The sequence below is a fragment of the Aythya fuligula genome, chromosome 1 (assembly GCF_009819795.1).
Source record: "Aythya fuligula isolate bAytFul2 chromosome 1, bAytFul2.pri, whole genome shotgun sequence".
Lineage (NCBI taxonomy): Eukaryota > Metazoa > Chordata > Aves > Anseriformes > Anatidae > Aythya > Aythya fuligula.
The window spans coordinates 74,369,626-74,386,263 of NC_045559.1; the positions used below are offsets into that span (position 1 = coordinate 74,369,626).

General features: G+C 39.8%; 1 protein-coding gene across 4 annotated transcripts in view; it reads right to left on the reverse strand.

Annotated features, from left to right (window-relative positions):
• Window positions 1–815: 815 nt before the first annotated feature.
• MPPED1 (metallophosphoesterase domain containing 1) overlaps window positions 816–16,638 on the reverse strand; it is a 66,055-nt gene continuing 50,232 nt past the window's right edge. For all 4 annotated transcript variants that reach the window (XM_032204556.1, XM_032204539.1, XM_032204532.1 and 1 more), the window contains exons 5-7: window positions 10,853–10,968; window positions 5,413–5,526; window positions 816–1,729 (exon numbers count right to left, since the gene is read on the reverse strand). In XM_032204556.1, the coding sequence (XP_032060447.1) occupies window positions 1,611–1,729; window positions 5,413–5,526; window positions 10,853–10,968 (349 nt within the window). In that variant the 3' untranslated portion in view covers window positions 816–1,610. The remainder of the gene's footprint in view (window positions 1,730–5,412; window positions 5,527–10,852; window positions 10,969–16,638) is intronic.

The window sequence follows — 16,638 nt, forward strand, 5'->3', positions numbered from 1 at the left end:
TGTATTGATAGTGCAATGATTTGCCTCATGTGTGGAAACAAAATTAATATATAGATGCAGTCAGCACCAAATTCAGAATGCCCATGTTCAGGTTACACCAGTTACATTATCTCCATCAAGGCAAAAAGGTTCCTCTTTGAGCATGGAGATGGTTGTTAGTTCAAGGCAGAAATGTGTTCCAGCACACATTTGAAGCACATATTTTTGTGGGTTTTAGTCAATTCTTGAGCTTCTGCCTAGGACTGGACTGAAATCCCAGCAGATTCAGCACCTCTGTTAACCTGCTGGAAAGCTGCAGGGGCAGGACTAGTGTCAGCCATCCCCAGCAGCTCTCACATCTCCTGCTTCGCCTGGGTATGCCAACACCCAACACAATAGATGGATTTCAACTGGGTTAATGGTTTTGTCTCGGGCCTGTCTCTGCAGTGTCTCTGAGTTGGCACATGGGAACGATAAGTTTTGTGAGGTGACTCTTGCTCTGTACCCACTGGCAAGTACTCGTCACTCATTGCACTTATGCTACTACATAGCTGTCCGAAAATGAATGCCCAAACTCCACTTTGGGATGACACCCCCCCTCTAAGTCCATACAGTTTCCCAAAGGACAAACTGAACACAATGACATTTAATCACAGCTGACATGGGCCAAATTCAAAACAGCAATCTCATCATTGGCTGTATGTCCCAGTAACAGGTTAACAGGTTTTAAACAGTCCCAGTGGGTTTTATTTAGAATATCACTACTGAACATCAGTTTTTTTGTTTTTTGGTGGTTTTGTTTGTTTGTTTGTTTGTTTTTGCTTTTTCTTTTTACATACAATCACGTATCGCCTTAGCATATGAAAAAAGTTACACTTTTTTTTTTTCCCCCCCACAGGTGAGGCCAGGTTACAAATTCCTGAGTTTATACTGCACTTAACACAGTCTCCCTTCTTGAATTTTGAGCTGTTTAAAGCATGCCAGCAATATGCACCATTTCCCTTACCATCTGTAATGCCAAACGTAGTCAAACTTCATTTTAGTACAGTGAATTAGGTAGGGCCTCTGCTGCATTGGTTTTGAATAGATGCAAAGAATCAAGACCTGGAGGACCTGAAATAAGAGCTTTCCTCCTATGACTGGTCATTCATGTACTATCTTTTGTACATGCCATGTTAACTAAGGGAAAACATCTTTACCATCACATTCATTATCAAGAGCTCACTGGGAAACATCTGAAATGAGGAAATCCTAGTCTAAACACTTATGTTTAAACTTCGAACTTTCTTGAGGAAACACTTCCTTGAAAGACATTGTTCTTTTAGTAAGTCCAATATAATGTATGGTATATACAAAAGTCCCTACTTGAGAGATATATATATGTATATATACGTGGAATGCATTCACTTTGCTGTGTTCACAAATATTTTAATGGCGATATGTCTTTAATCTGTTTCTGCCACCAAAATGCCTGTGTTCATCTTCCATTTCTGTCACTTGAATTTATCTGTGAAGAGATAGCAGGAAAAAAAGAAGGTTTTTGCTTTGTTGAATAGTTCCTGATTGGGATTCTCAGCCAGCAATATAAAGTTGCTAATGTGTTGGGCACAACATTAAATCCTTTATTATAATCATGTGTTCCTTGGAGTAGGTAAGTCAATAACTATAGGTGGATTTAGTGGCTGGTAATTCACAGTGCACACAGATGCATTCACGTAGGTAGTAGTTCCATCAGCCATGACACCATAACCTATGAAGAAAGTAAAGCTCTGGTTACTATTATTACTCAGTCTTTATTAATTGCTTTTTATTATTTACCTTTACCATTACCTTTATCGTACAACAACGAGTGTCACATATATTACTTGGAATGCATTTAAAATTCTTCTTAATGCAAAATGTGAAGGTCTCCAGGACATCGTACAACAACGAGTGTCACATCTATTACTTGGAATGCATTTAAAATTCTTCTTAATGCAAAATGTGAAGGTCTCCAGGACGAATACCATCTTTTTCCCACAGTAAAATATTCTGCTATCTTTTAAATCATATAAAACCAAAATTGACCCTCCCTGGTTAGTGGCTACAATCTCTGGCAGCCCGCTCCCCAGACCTCCTTAGAAACACTAATATTCTTCTCTGCAAAACTTTTTTCTTAAAACCTTCTCAGTTTTGAAGAGATGTGAAGAGAGAGCTTAGAAAATTTCAACACTAAAAAAATGTCTGTATGTCATTTAGATTTGCAGTCATCAATGCACCAGTGTTTGAGCTATTTTCCTTTTTCCACCTTTTTTTTCTCTGTGCTATGTTGTACATCTGTTAAGAAACCAATGAAGAAAAAAGATGACATGACTAAGGGGAGGGTGTGTGCATGTGCACCAGGTTGGGATTTGAAGGAACCACTTCCCATGTGTTTGAACTCGCTAACCAATTTCAACCAGACTTGACAGAAAGACTCTAAAATGCCTGCCCAGGCAGAGAAAAAAGACTTTAGTCATGCATTCTCTGATGGACAAGGTGCATTCACATCCTAAGATACTGTAACTTTTACATGGGAGAAAACACCTCCTGAATGTCTTACTTGTGGGGGAAGTCATTAACTACATCTGATGTGTGGGTAGGCACCCAAGCCAAACAATTCCAGAGCTAAATCTGCAGGAAATCAAACTTCCAGTTCTAAGTTTTGTAGAAATACAGTGAAATGATGTTTGAAAAAGTGAAGAAAAAGCCCTTTAACTGCCATGGTGTTATGAAAAATTAGACACTCTCCACTGTCAAAATCTTTTCATGAATGACTAGGAAAAAAACATGAGCTTGATTACACTAAAACTAAAAGCTTAATGTTGGACACTCAAATTGAAATAAATGCAAGTATTATGCTGAATATGAAGAAATGCAGTCACAATCTGAAACACATACATGATTTTGGAGAAATCACCTGGTGGAAAGCTTTTGTACTACAATTCAGTCTTATCATTAATGTAGTTAACAGAGAAACATATTCATTGCTATGCTGAGTTAAAGCTATTCATATCCTAGGTACCTAGGATCCCAGGTTTTCCAAGTGTAATTTCATGTCTTACAGAAGCATTGTTACTTGCAGAATTTACGAACAAGAAACCAGCAGCCAAACAGCTTTATTTTTCATTCCTTAAAATATCCTGAATAATGCAGGGTCTCTTGGACTCCCCATAGAAAAAACACACTATAGTTAGTAAGTAGGGAGGGAAGAGAACTCTGTCAGGTTCCTGTCACATACATTTCTTTAAATCATGTGCTGTTTGCCACAGAACAATTGTTCTATGTAAAACACAAACTGCACCGAGGACAGCCCGCTTTGCTGCTGGGACTGTCTCCTCAGCTACATGTTTGCAGAGAACAAAATCAGCTTGCTAATGCATTCTTTTTGCTGAAAGATTCATCATGCTACAGTTTTCACTCTTCCCCTACTGCCAAGCACTGGCTGAAATTGGCACAGCAGTATTTTAGCTGGAATCCCTGCCATGCTGCTTGTCACCACCAAGGTTGAAAGGCCACGTGTAGAGGTATTTTTTGGCAGATGCAGAAGTGCAGAGGGAGAATAGGGAAGAAACATCTCATCTAAGCATCTCATCCTCATGGATGTTCAGTAAACGACTGCTGCAGATGTAGCTATACTCAGTCAGGGGAGGAACTCATCTGTTCAAATCATGCATTCTCTCTCTACAAAGAACAGCTTTGTTTGCACAGCCTGTCTGCAATGGGAATTCTCCTCTGCAGAGATTTAGCATCCCACCGCAGAATAGGCTATGCAGCTCCCCATTTGTTTTCTCTAAATTATGATAGTTTACAAGAAGAGTACCTTGTTTCTGTGTTCTGATACCTTTGGTGCCAACTGTATTAATTCACACGATTTACCATTCCGTGGAGGTGCCATTCTTTTCCCTTGGGAGCCAAAGCTGGGCTTGGTCTTAGCAGATGTGATTTTGTTTACCTGCCTGAAGCTTCATGGCTCACTAACTGTTTGCTTACATCCCCTGCAACTCACTTGGCCTACAATTTCTAAAAAGACAATGAGTTTGAACTGTATTCACCAGCTCTCTTGTACAAATTCTCAAAGTCTGTTGCAACACAAAAATGTTAGGAAAAAGTACTGCCTATGCACTGTTTGTTTACTCCGTGCTTTTAACAGCACTTTGGACATTACCTACACATTAATAAGTCACCACAGATGAGATACACAAGGAGAATGGACTTCATCCCTACCCTCTGAAATAAAGATACGAATGTCTTCACTGATTTTACAGCAGCACACTTCTAACCAATGTCACCCTTAACTTAGCAGTGTGAAAACAGCAAGTCAGAGTGGGATTTTTTAGGAAGGGTGATGGTTCTTCATAGAAACAGAAGGATATGAGTGCCAGCTACTCCATTTTTTCCATTTGTTCATTTCTACACTGCTGAGAACCCACAGATATCCTACATCAAAGTCTGGAGCAGTCCCAGAAGCAGAAAGCTGGCAGTTGTAGAGCACCTCTTCCTGCCAGTAAGTTAACATTGCCAAGAACTAAGCGGCTGATAATACATGCTTACATGCTGATGGGTACATTTCTGCAGAGCCCAGTGTTTTCTCTTGGTGGGGGCATGCTTGAAGTCTTGCTGCCATGGAATGCATATGGGAGAGACATCTCTGTAGCTGACAGTGTCTACCTTTCCCTTCACCTGGAGATGAACTCCTACAGTCCCTGACTTCAGTAGATCACATTTGTCACCATTTACTGAATTATGTGAAGGGGACTCATTTTTTCCAATTAAAACTCAAATAGTCAAACTGCCTTGTTTTGTCTGGCTACAAAATGTTTCCCCTGACAAAGCAAATAAATACATGGATAAGCATCTTGCACTTCTACGCATGTTGGAAGTGACATCCCTCTTGATTTTACATAGGCACTGACAAGGAGAGACAACCTTCATTGTCCAATCTTAAAAATTAAGCCCCAGAAGCACCCCCCAAATCATTCTCACCCATTAGAAAAAAGAAAGAAACACAAAACAAACAAACAAACACACAAAAAGAGAAACTGAGACACAAAGAGCTTACAAGAATTATCCTAAATCAAAGAGATTCAGCAGGGGAAAATACAATCCATCAATTCTAATATTTAGTCCCTTTCTGCAACTACTGGACTTGTGTTATTTTAAAATTTACAGTAATCCTCACTGTGATGGAAGCATCACCCTACTTTATAGATGTAGAAACTAAAAGAGAAGCTGAAATACAAATATTGAAAGGCAAATATCAGCCAATTTCATCTGTATATATGCAGCTAAATAAGTATCTGAATTCCAGAAGTGCTTCAGTTCAAACACTCAATTTTAAAAATACTGGTTAAAGCAGACAGCTTCTGTGGTTGTGGTTTTTAAGTATATATACAGAAAGAAATGTTTTCTAACCTTCATGGATGTGTCCAAAAACATGAAGCCTTGGCTGTACCCGTCTCTGGACTGTGTTCAGCAGCTCAACACATCCTACCCGTTGCATTTTCTTAGGTACCCAGTCTAGGAAACCTTTGGAAAAGAAAGGAAAGCTTTAAAAGAAGACGTTATCTGCAAAGCTGTACTGCTGTAACATTCAAAAATATTTCTGAGATTTAATGTCACATAACTTCTCATAAGCAGTCATAGAAAAACAGGCATGGAAAAAAATCGTGTTTGCCTTGGTAAGTAGAAGAGGAAACAAGGAAAAATAATTGAAGAAAAACTTAAAAGCCCATCTGAAGAAACAGAACTATGGTAACTCTTGCCAATAATTTTTCAAGTGAAAAAATCACTGCATTTTAAGCATTTTTGCACTACTGTTAGCAGGAAAAGTCAATGATTTATTCATTCTTCTTCCTTTAAGAAACGGAGGATTAAAGAGCAAGACTCCAAAGCAAGTCTCTGAAATTAAGCATCTAATTCAACACTTAGCTGTTTAAATCTAGCCCTGGGATGTAGTTATTAAAACTGAACACTTTAATTGATGTAATGGAATTTGTGTGGCTAATGACAAAACTGTATTTTTATCACATCGAATCTTACATTAGTGGAACCGAGGTGAGGAACCCACAGTGTATTTAAAAACAGTATCCTCGAGTAGACCTGGCTTAAGGGCTTCAAACAGCCAGGGAAACTCAGCCCTTCTGCAGCAGATATGCTTTAAGTGCTATATTTACTCACATAGATCCATACAAAAATGCACTTTTTATGAATATAGACAGAAATGCACACCAACTTGCTTCTGAATCCAAAAGCATGCAGCAGGGGGATGCTTACTGCCAACTGAAGTGTGGTGTTTTCTTCACAGTAGTATAAGAAGGATGTTGTATTAGATGCTTTGGATTAACCGATCTTGTTTCCTTTATGTTGTTCTGCCATTTTCATCAGGCTCAAATTTGGAAACGTAAAAGATACAATTATTCTGTTTTGTAACTAGCTAGACCACTTATCCTCAGAGTACTCAGCCTCCTGACCTGGAAGTCTGAGATAAGGAGCAGAAGAAACCCCCTTGTTTAGGGGCATCTCCCTGAACTTGTTTCCAGTTCATGTGGAAACTGTTAAGAGACCTACTGCTCCACCTGGACTGTCACGAGTCCATGGGGCCAGACCGGAGCTGGTGGATGCAATTGCTGGGCTGCTTTCCATCATCTATCAGTGGTCTTGGTCATTTGAGAGGTCCTGGATGACTGGAGACTTGCTAATGTGATGCCCATCTATAAGAAGGGTTGTAAGGAGGAACCAGGGAGCTACAGGCCCGTCAGCCTGACCTTGGTGCCAGGAAAGGTGATGGAACAGATCATCTTGAATGCATCACGCAATGTATGTGGGACTACTGGGGGATCAGACACAGCCAGAATGGATTCTTGAAAGGCAAGTCCTGCCTGACCAACTTCGTCTCCTTCTACGACCAGGTGACCCACATGGTGGATGAGGTAAACGCTGTTCATGTAATCTACCCAGATTTCAGCAAGACCTTTGACACGGTCTCCCATGGTAATCTCCTGGAGAAGCTGGCAGCCCATGGCTTGGACAGGTACACTCTTAGCTGGGTTAAAAACTGGCTGGATGGCTGGGCCCAAAGGGTGGTGGTGAACAGAATGAAATCTAGCTAGCAACCGGCCACCAGTGGTGTTCCCCAGGGGTTAGTGTTGGGGCCCATCCTCTTCAGTAGCTTTACTGATGATTTGGATGAGGGAATTGAGTGCACCCGCAGTAAGTTTGAAGACAACACCAAGTTGGGGGTAAGTGTCAATCTGCCGAAGGTAGCAAGACCCTGCAGAAAGACCTGGACAGGTTGGATTGATGGGCAGAGGCAGATGGGATGAGGTTCAACATGGCTAAGTGCCAGGTCCTGCACTTTGGCCACAACAACCCCATGCAGCGCTACAGGCTTGCAGCAGAGTAGATCAAAAGCTGTGCAGAGGAAAAGGATATGGGGGTGTTGGTCAATGCTCACCTGAACATGAGCTGGCAGTTTGCTCAGGTGGCCAAGAAGGCCAACGGCATCCTGTCTTGTATCAGGAATAGTGTAGCCAGGAGGACCAGGGAGGTGATTGTCCCCCTGTACTCTGCTCTGGTGAGGTCGCACCTCAAGTACTGTGCTCAGTTTGGGGTCCCTCAGTACAAGAAGGACATCAAGGTCTTGGGGCATGTCCAGAGAAGGGCTATGAAGCTGGTGAAGGGCCTGGAACACAAGTCCTGTGAGGAGTGGCTGAGGGAACTGGGGTTGTTTAGTCTGGAGAAGAGGAGGCTCAGGGGAGACCTTATTGCTCTCTACAGCTGCCTGAAAGGAAGGTGTGGGGTACTGGGGGTCAGCCTCTTCTCACAGGTAACTAGCAATAGGACTAGATGGAATGGCTTCAAGTTACACCAGGGGAGTTTTACGTTAGAAATGGGGAGACATTTCTTCTCAGAAGGAGTAGTCGGGCACTGGCATGGGTTGCCTAGGGAAGAGGTGGAGTCACTGTCCCTGGGGGTGTTCAAGGAAAGGTTAGATGTGGTGCTTAGGGACAAGGTTTAGTGGGTGACATTGGTAGTAGGGGGATGGTTGGACCAAATGATCTTGGAGGTCTTTTCCAACCTTAATGATTCTAGGATTCTAGGATTCTGTGTGTTCTGGTACTCTCACTGTGCCTGTCATAGCTCTGCATCCCTGACTTAGATTGCTGCAATGATTGTTGCGAGAATATATTGTACATTTGAAAAAACTGTAGTCAGCCAGAGAGGTGCAGAGTCTGGACCTACTTTTCATGTGTTTTCTTTTCAGATTCACTCAAGCATGGCTAAGTAGCAGCTAACCAACTGGCTTAAAAGACCAAAAGAGTGGTATTCAAGCTCTTGGAAATGCTCTCAGGTTTATTAGAGTTTCAAAGTAGGTTCATACATTGAGAAATAACTCTTTAGATGCCCGTGCCTGAAAACTGGGCTCATTATAGTATGGGTTTTTATAAAAATGGTAGAAGTTTGCCCCACTATCGTAGTTGTATCCTAGGTGTCAAAAAGAGGAAGCAATGGATGCAGATTCCTAATTCATTCAGATGCCTCTCAAGACACTGTTGGCTCCTGATGGGGTGATGCACAAAGAGAAAGCTGTCTGAGTTACAGACAGAGCAGGTCAATGCTGAGTTCTGTTAATCAGTTCTACCTGTCATTCCTGGTATCCAATGCAATTCAAAATTCAATGTAGGAAATAACAACTATTTAAGATGCCACAGTGAAGCCAGCAGTTCCTCTGGAATCCAGTTCGTGGTTTTTTGTTTTTTTTTTTTTTTTAAAGCAAAATTGTTGTAACTTTAGGTTTTGTTACATTAACGATTTGAAACAGTTAATTGTCAAAACGTCTGTGGTGAACATAAAGGCAAAAGTATTTCCTCTTCAAAAACTTCACAAACAAAAATCCATAAAATTAACTTCTCCATTAAATTAAACATTATTTATGTTGAACATGTTTTTGTTTACATGCATTATCAGCCTTCTGAAGCTTTCCCTTATGTTAGCAGCTTATTATGTACACCTGACTACACAAACTAAGAATAATTGATTACACCTAGCTAACAAATAGAGTTCATCTTCGTGTTTTTGTAATGTTTGGTTAGTTGAAACAGGTTTATGCAGCTGTCAGGAAAGTATAAATCTTTGTAACAGACAATCAAGCAGACAGCTAGAAATGAAGACTTAAGGGTGAAATTAAATTAAAAACAAATAAAGAAAAGTGAACTTTTTGAAGAGAAATAAAAGAATCATAAATGCATACCTTTAGGAGTCAAGGAAAGGACTTTACAAGTTACACTATACATAAAATTAATAAAAATATGCTGATTTAGAAATGAGCATTAGCACTGATCATGGGATCATGAATATTGTATTTTATAAACTACAAAAATATGCTATATATTTATTAATAACAAACAGGTTAAAATAAAATGGTCAATAACAGCTGTTTAATTTTTGTTTCCTTATCCTGTGTGAACCTCTGTTTCCTTGCCGCAGTTTCATCCCAAAGCACTCCTCTAAAACAGAAAAAAAATTACTTGTGGTTCAGATTTTCTTTACACATTTAAGGGACTAAGAAGCACAAAGTCCATTAACTCTTAATGGTGCTTCTGCATCTAAATCATACAGGCAATTTTAAAACTATCTAATAATGAAGCATTAATTAGTTTAGGGGGATGCATGCAGTCTGGAAGTGAATGAATAAAAAAGGAGCAGAGAAAATGGATGATCGACAGAATTTAGGCACCCATTCTGGAATGTAAGAGGAATTTGTAAGAACACTGATTGCTTTTTATGATCATTAGGAACAGCTCTAGTGATGCTGTCCAAGATCAGAACAAAAAGAAACAGCTTCCTGGTGAAAATAATTGGCTCCCAGGGTCAAGGAGGATCCTGTTTCTCAAAATGTCTGTGGACAGAGATACACAATAAAGAGGTTCTGTAAGTTAGGTAGAGTGCTAATTTCTTTTGAAGCGTAATGTATTTGTTACCATGGATGTCAGGGATGCCAACAGCTGATGCCCTCAGGCAAAGTGTTCTGTGCTGAAGCCGTCTATTAATGAATCAATAAGACAAAGAAATGGGATCTTCAAAAAAACAAAATCCTTGGAGGATGGCTCAAACTGAATAAATAATAATAATAAATAGTAATAACAACAGCAATACAGGTTTAACCAGATGGCAAAATTAGCCCAGTGCCTGAAACTGGGTGCTGAGAAACTTGCTCTCTACCTTCAGTCCCTGGATTTTCAAGCCCTAGGTACAGGGATATTCTTCAAAGGAGCTGAGGAGCTATATTATTATTCCTTGTAAAATACAAATGGAAAACTGTTTATTGCTGGTCTGTTGCTGGATTGTGTTAAAAATTAGTAATTCACCCATGCTGTCCAAAGAGCAGGCCAACTAGTGCAGAATTTGGGTTTGTGAAACAGGAAATTCATCAAGTCAGCATGAAAATACAGCTTTGGGTTGGAGGGGGACATTAGTGCAAGTGAGGGAGAAAGACTGTACTACAAACTAATCCTGTATTTCTCTCCAAGCAGACTCCCTTTTTCAAGTCTACTGATTTCACCACTGTCAGAGCGGGAGGACGCATGGGCAAACTGGACCTTGTTAATTTATAAAACTTATTAAGACTTTATTTATGAGGACTTCAGTTTTGTACCTGTTATTTAACTTTCCACCACTGATCGTAAGTAATCATGAAACATAAACCCAAGCCAAAGCCCTGGTGCTGCTGAAAACAGTAGGGTTGTTACTTCTGACTTTTACAACTAAGGTTTCCACTCTTTGTCTAAGGACAGCCATCAGTTACTGTATAAACATCTGAAATACACAGCTAACAGCACTAATATTTTCTTACCGAGAGGTGGTCCATGTGTTATAAGAATATCTATCCCATCTGGAATAAGGTTCCATTTCTCTAATAGCGCTTGGCCTCGTGGAAGATTAAAGCCCCAGCCATAAAACCAAGGTTGCCTGCCAAGAGAGGAGGAGAATGTCTTCAGTGCTACTTCCATGTATTGGTTATCTAATTAAAATATTGACTTCCTAGTAGCCTGGAATTTGAAGACACAAATAGCATTCATTTTCTTCTTTCTGTGCACAGTAAAACCCTCTTTACATACAACCAGTGTTACTTAACTACTGTGGAAAATCAGTGCACTCTCCCTATGAGTTTCAGTAGGCAGCACAGAACAAAATATTCATACAGTTACTCTAACCAGGTGAACAGTAACTCTCACAAGACCTAGGTACCAAGACGTCCACTTGAATTAGCATGCTGGACTCCTGTGGTATCTAGAACACCTGTCACAGATAGCCAGGTGTGGATATGTGTTCCACATTCCCTCAGATTGTATTTGGCCCATAGCCTACTGTCATTTGGGCAAGGGCAGACCCTGGCACAGCTACAGAGCCCACTCAAAAGCTGGAGACATCACCTATGCTGGTTTGTTTCTCCAGTGGGAAGCATCCCATCAGAAAAAAAAGAACGCTTCTTCTTTTCCTACATATAATTTTCTTCTGTTCTCTGGTGTGTTGAGTTGCTTTTAAGTAAGACTTTACATATTCAGGATTTCTTATCAGATGGGCATTTATATTTTTAAAAACATACTTATAGACTGGCTCATTGTGGAGCAGGGGGATTGTAACACTGCCAATCAGAACACAATTTATCCGTATCTTGCTATCCTGTTGATTAAAAAAATGTGTTTCACTGCAATTATATCACAGTGGTAAATTATGTTTTGCTGACTATGCTCTAATTCTCAGCCATAAAATTGACAGGTTAGTTTTAGGTTGAAATTTTTTAATAATTTTTTGACTGACTTGTTCTGAGCATGTCCATATTTGAGGAACAACAAATAGGCTGCTGTGATTTAATAAGGTTTATGATAATTGCAGCCTTAGTGTTTAACATACATACATACATACACATCAACCAGACTTCCCTTTGAGATGTTACTTTGTTAAAGAAAGATTTACACTCCCTCACTGCATCAAAAGACAGAAAGAAATCTTTTAAACAAATTCTCTGAACATCATGTATGGCAAAGACAAAAATAACAACATTAACATAGTAACATCATCACATCATGTATGGCAAAGACAAAAGAAAATACCCATAAAGCTATTAATCATCTTGTTCCATTACTGATTCTTGACTAACATTTCAAAAATTAGCACATCTGCAATATTCATGATGATATATTTTCTACTTTTCCTTTTAGAATGCTGCAAAGCACATGTCTACTGAAAACAGCTTAAAAATACAGAGCTTGTGAAAATATAAAGGGATGTGGCTTACCCGGGGGAAGAAAATTCTGGTAAAGGGAAAACAGAAGGGGGCTTTGCAAATGTTTCCTTTTTCTAGAGACGACAAAAGCCTCAAGCTTTCTAGAGAGGTGTCTGAAGGCTTTCTGTGTTCACAGCTAGGAGACAGCTCATCTCCTAGCTCCTCATCACACAATGCCCTGCATAACCAGGTGTCCAGAAAAAAATAAAAAAATAAAAAAAGTGAAGCTTCGCACATCTGCCACTGGGACCAGAAATATATCTCAGCCTCCAGAAGCTGTGACGAGTGAGGTGAAGCTGTGTGAAGATGAGATGCTAACAGCATGAAGCAGAAATGTTGTTTTGAGTCAGGTGGCTCACACCAAGGCAGCTGGCTGAGAAAAAGACCTAGCCCTTCACCAGCTTCTGCCTTCACATTTTACACCACACGTATCCGGTTAGTTGTTCATCATCCAGGCTTTCCTCCCAGGAGGAACAGCAGCTGGCTCGCAGGTACATGACTTCTCCCTTTCCTACTGCTGGGGCAATTACTCATGGTCTATTCACTGGCTTATTTTGCAGTCAGCTGCTCACAACTTTGGTTTGTAATTCTGTCATACAGACCAAACCCCAGTCTGATCAGAGATCTTTATGTTCTGCTCACCACTGACAGGAATATTTTTCTCTCACAGACACACTGTGAAAATAAAGCAAACAAGTTTGTAAGGTGCTCAGATGTCACGGAAGTGGCAGGCTTTATAAAAACATACAGGGGTTAGGCTTTTTCCAGATTCCCCACCCCTGTCTTGGGATCGCACTACAAACCTTGTGTGCCAAGCAGCTTCCTTCACCAACATGAAAACACTCAACTACTTGGCAAACAGTATTTAGGTCCAGAGCAAGTTTTCCAGGAGGAAAATCTCACTGACAGAAAATATTTGCAAGGGCAAACAGGACACAAACAAAGCATCAGTCAGTGCAGTAAATCCTGCTTTGGCTGTTGAAAGCCACTGAGAGACGCAGGGAATGCAGCCCAGTGCTCCCACCCGCTGCCCAGGTCAGGATGGTCCCCAGGACCTCAGTGGGATAAAAGGTCAGGATCTGCCCCACCGCCCGCTGGCACGCCAGGCACAGCAGAACCAGCTGCAGCCAGGCTGCTCCCCTGGAAGAAGCCAAGGGGAAAGAACAATATTTGCCAAAGAAGAAAAGGTCAAAAACCTACCAAGCCATTATTTTAAGCACACAATGAAGCATTTATAAGGAGATGTAATTGTGACCATCACAGGTTGCATCAGCAGTCGGTTTAATCCTGTTGAAACCCAAAAGACCACGAATTGCACATGCAGACGTGAGAGCATCTGCGTGCCTCTCCTAGGCCTAGCCCATAGGTTGCCACTTGTTAAAAGCCTGTTTCCCCTTATGAATAGGCATGATCTGCTTATTAAGACCTGCAGCACTTTCCCCTGTCTCTGCCTCCCTTTGTGCCTGCAGCTCGCGCCCGCCTGAGCTGCAGGCTGGTAAGTTATGCATGCTGGAGCTGTTCTTTTGTGAAGGGGAAATGTTAGAACTCGCCTGATTTGCCATAATGCTGTCTTTTGTGACAATCCCAAGATTGAAAGAAATGGTTGGAGCATTTCTGACAAAAATATGAAGTCCCAGGAAGGATTCAGAGGGGGATGGTAGTGTGCTTTACATTTAAGAGGGAAGAAAAATCATGCACTTCAGTGCCCTCACCCCCAAAGCAAAACAAGCTTCATATGCATGCAGGGATTTTATAAAACCCCAAGTCCCTTCTTCAGAAAATTTATTGCAAAAGTTTCTGGGTAGGAAAAAATAAATCTTCTCTAATAACCACTAACAAGTCTGCAATCTGGATGTCATGCATAGACAACTTGGTCTAAAATTTCCATTTATGATGAAACCTGAAAATAAAGTTGAAGTCTTAATATCAAGCACAGAATTTCTGGATCTCTTTATTAGTGCTTGCTCAGGAAATGTGTAATGTTTATATAGATATAGATGCTTCAATAATAGTTTGCATTTTAGGAAGAAAATGCTACAGTATGTTCTAAAAGAGAAAATCTGCTACTAAAAAAAAAAAAAAGAAAATTATTTGGCAATTAGAGATTTACATCATGAATGTATTTCACCTCTGAAGTGAAGCACTCATAGAAATGTACTTTGATTTAGATCTCATATTCTTAAAGGGAACAGTGTGGATCTCTCCATTTACTCTGAAATTCAACGGTATTATTATTATAAGAATAATGATTGTCTACATATAAGACTCTAGGGGGAAACTACATCAGAAATGAATTTGTTTACATCACAATTAACCTTATGTTAAAAACATATGAACAAGTTTTGCAGGTCAAATAACCCACCATTCAAAAAGGGCTCAATTATCAGAATTTGTGCTAGCAATCAGATGTTGCTTTATGTACTGAATTTCTATCTTTCTGTTCTAAAGTAACCATTGGAATAATTTTCTTACAGAATGATAGTTGCTATGACAACCATAGCAAATTTTCCTTTTCTGAAACAGATGTCTCATTTAGTTGAAAATTAGAATGTGAAAAACCCATGGGAAAAATTAATTCAAACTTTAACAGAACACTGACTACAATGTAATCTCTTATAGGTTAACCCCTTAACATCTTTCTGCACTCTTGTAGTAACCTTCTCATAAATTCTAATTAATCCAGTTCAACCTCCTATGAATGACTTTCTCAGCTATCATTAGTGCTTTAGTTGTTTTTGAAAGGAGCATTTCTGTTACAATAATAACAGAAAAAAGTCATACAAAAAAAAAAAAAAAGTGGTCAAACATATTACTTCCTTAATTATTTATTAGTTTTTCTTCTTTTATTCAGCTACTCCTGGAAAGAGTAACTGTCTAGTCCAAGAATTCTTTTGTCATTTAAATGGGGCATAACTTGGTTTTACATATGATTTACTGTAAAGGGCAGTGATGCACTACACAGACTTGACCTGTAATTTATGTGAACATCAAAGGTTTTCAATTTTCAGACCACTGGTATATATCTTACTCTGCTCAGCAAACGTACAAGGGAACCCAAAAAAGGATACTTGACCAGGGAAAACTATCAATGTGCATGTTTTTTTCTATTACACTCAATGAGAGGGTGAAGTCTAAATCATTACCTTGGCTTTATTTAAACATTGTAACTTAAAGAATGGATTTCTTCCTCTCTGTACACTTATCTGCTCCACAGGAACCTCCATGGTACTCTGCCATCAGCTACAAATGAACCCAACAGGCAGTCACTGGGCAGTTTCAAAAACATTCCCACCACAGCACTGCCTTAGTGCTCACGCGGTGCAAGCTACCCAAGGAACTTCAGGACTGCCAGATTTACAGCAGGAGCTTCATCTGGTTTGTCTGGTTGTTTTAGACAAATCCTGCCACCAGTAGGCACGCAATTACTCTTGTTGACTTCAAGGGATAACTCCCTTACAGAGTCCAATATCCACAGGGAGCTATGGGTGGTAACAGACTCAATAGTTATTAGCGTATCAAAGGGATCAGTGGGTAACATCTTGTGTGCACTTGAAGAACAAAAAATATACAACTAGAATACAATCATTATATCTCCTCATTTCCGTAAAGCTTCCTACATAAATCTTTTCTGCAGCTGAAAGGCAAATTCTCTCACTAGAATTCCTCTGCTTACAAAATAAATTTCAATGGTTCATGAAGACATGCAACTTGTTCCCGTCTTTCCTCCACAACAATTGTCATTTTTCTCCTATAGGAAAATAAGCAGAGAGTGGCCTATGACTGTAAAGAAGCTCACTGGGAAAAGAATGGAACAAATACTCTCATTTCTGCTCCCTTTCCCTACAATTGTAGAGACACACATCAATCTAATTTTTCCTGCTCTTCATTTATTAGTTACAGTTCAATGAACAAAGGTATACAATAATGTATACCTTCCTTGTCTGCCTGGAGTTCACATCCTTCAGGTGGTCATCAACCAATCTCTTTAAGTACCTTTCTAGCCTATTCTAAGTAGCTATCTCCAGTTCACTGAGCATTTTTACAGCTTTTTACTCAGTTTTCTCATTTTCTCTCCATGTAAAGAATCATAAAAGTATGCCTTTTTGTTTGATTGTTTGGTTGTTTGTGTTTTTGTTTTGGTTTTGGTTTGGTTTGTTGTTTTTTTCTTGTGTCATCAGTTGTTTCTACATCTAAAGTAGGTATGAAATAACAATGTTCTGTCTTTTTTTCTTTGCTGCAAGAGGACAGCCCAAAATAGGCAGGGACCGAAGGAACAAGGTAGGGCACTGTTTGTAGGCTTTGAACAAGTGTTCATCGCCTTGGCATCAAAGCATATTAACAGCATAACTGAG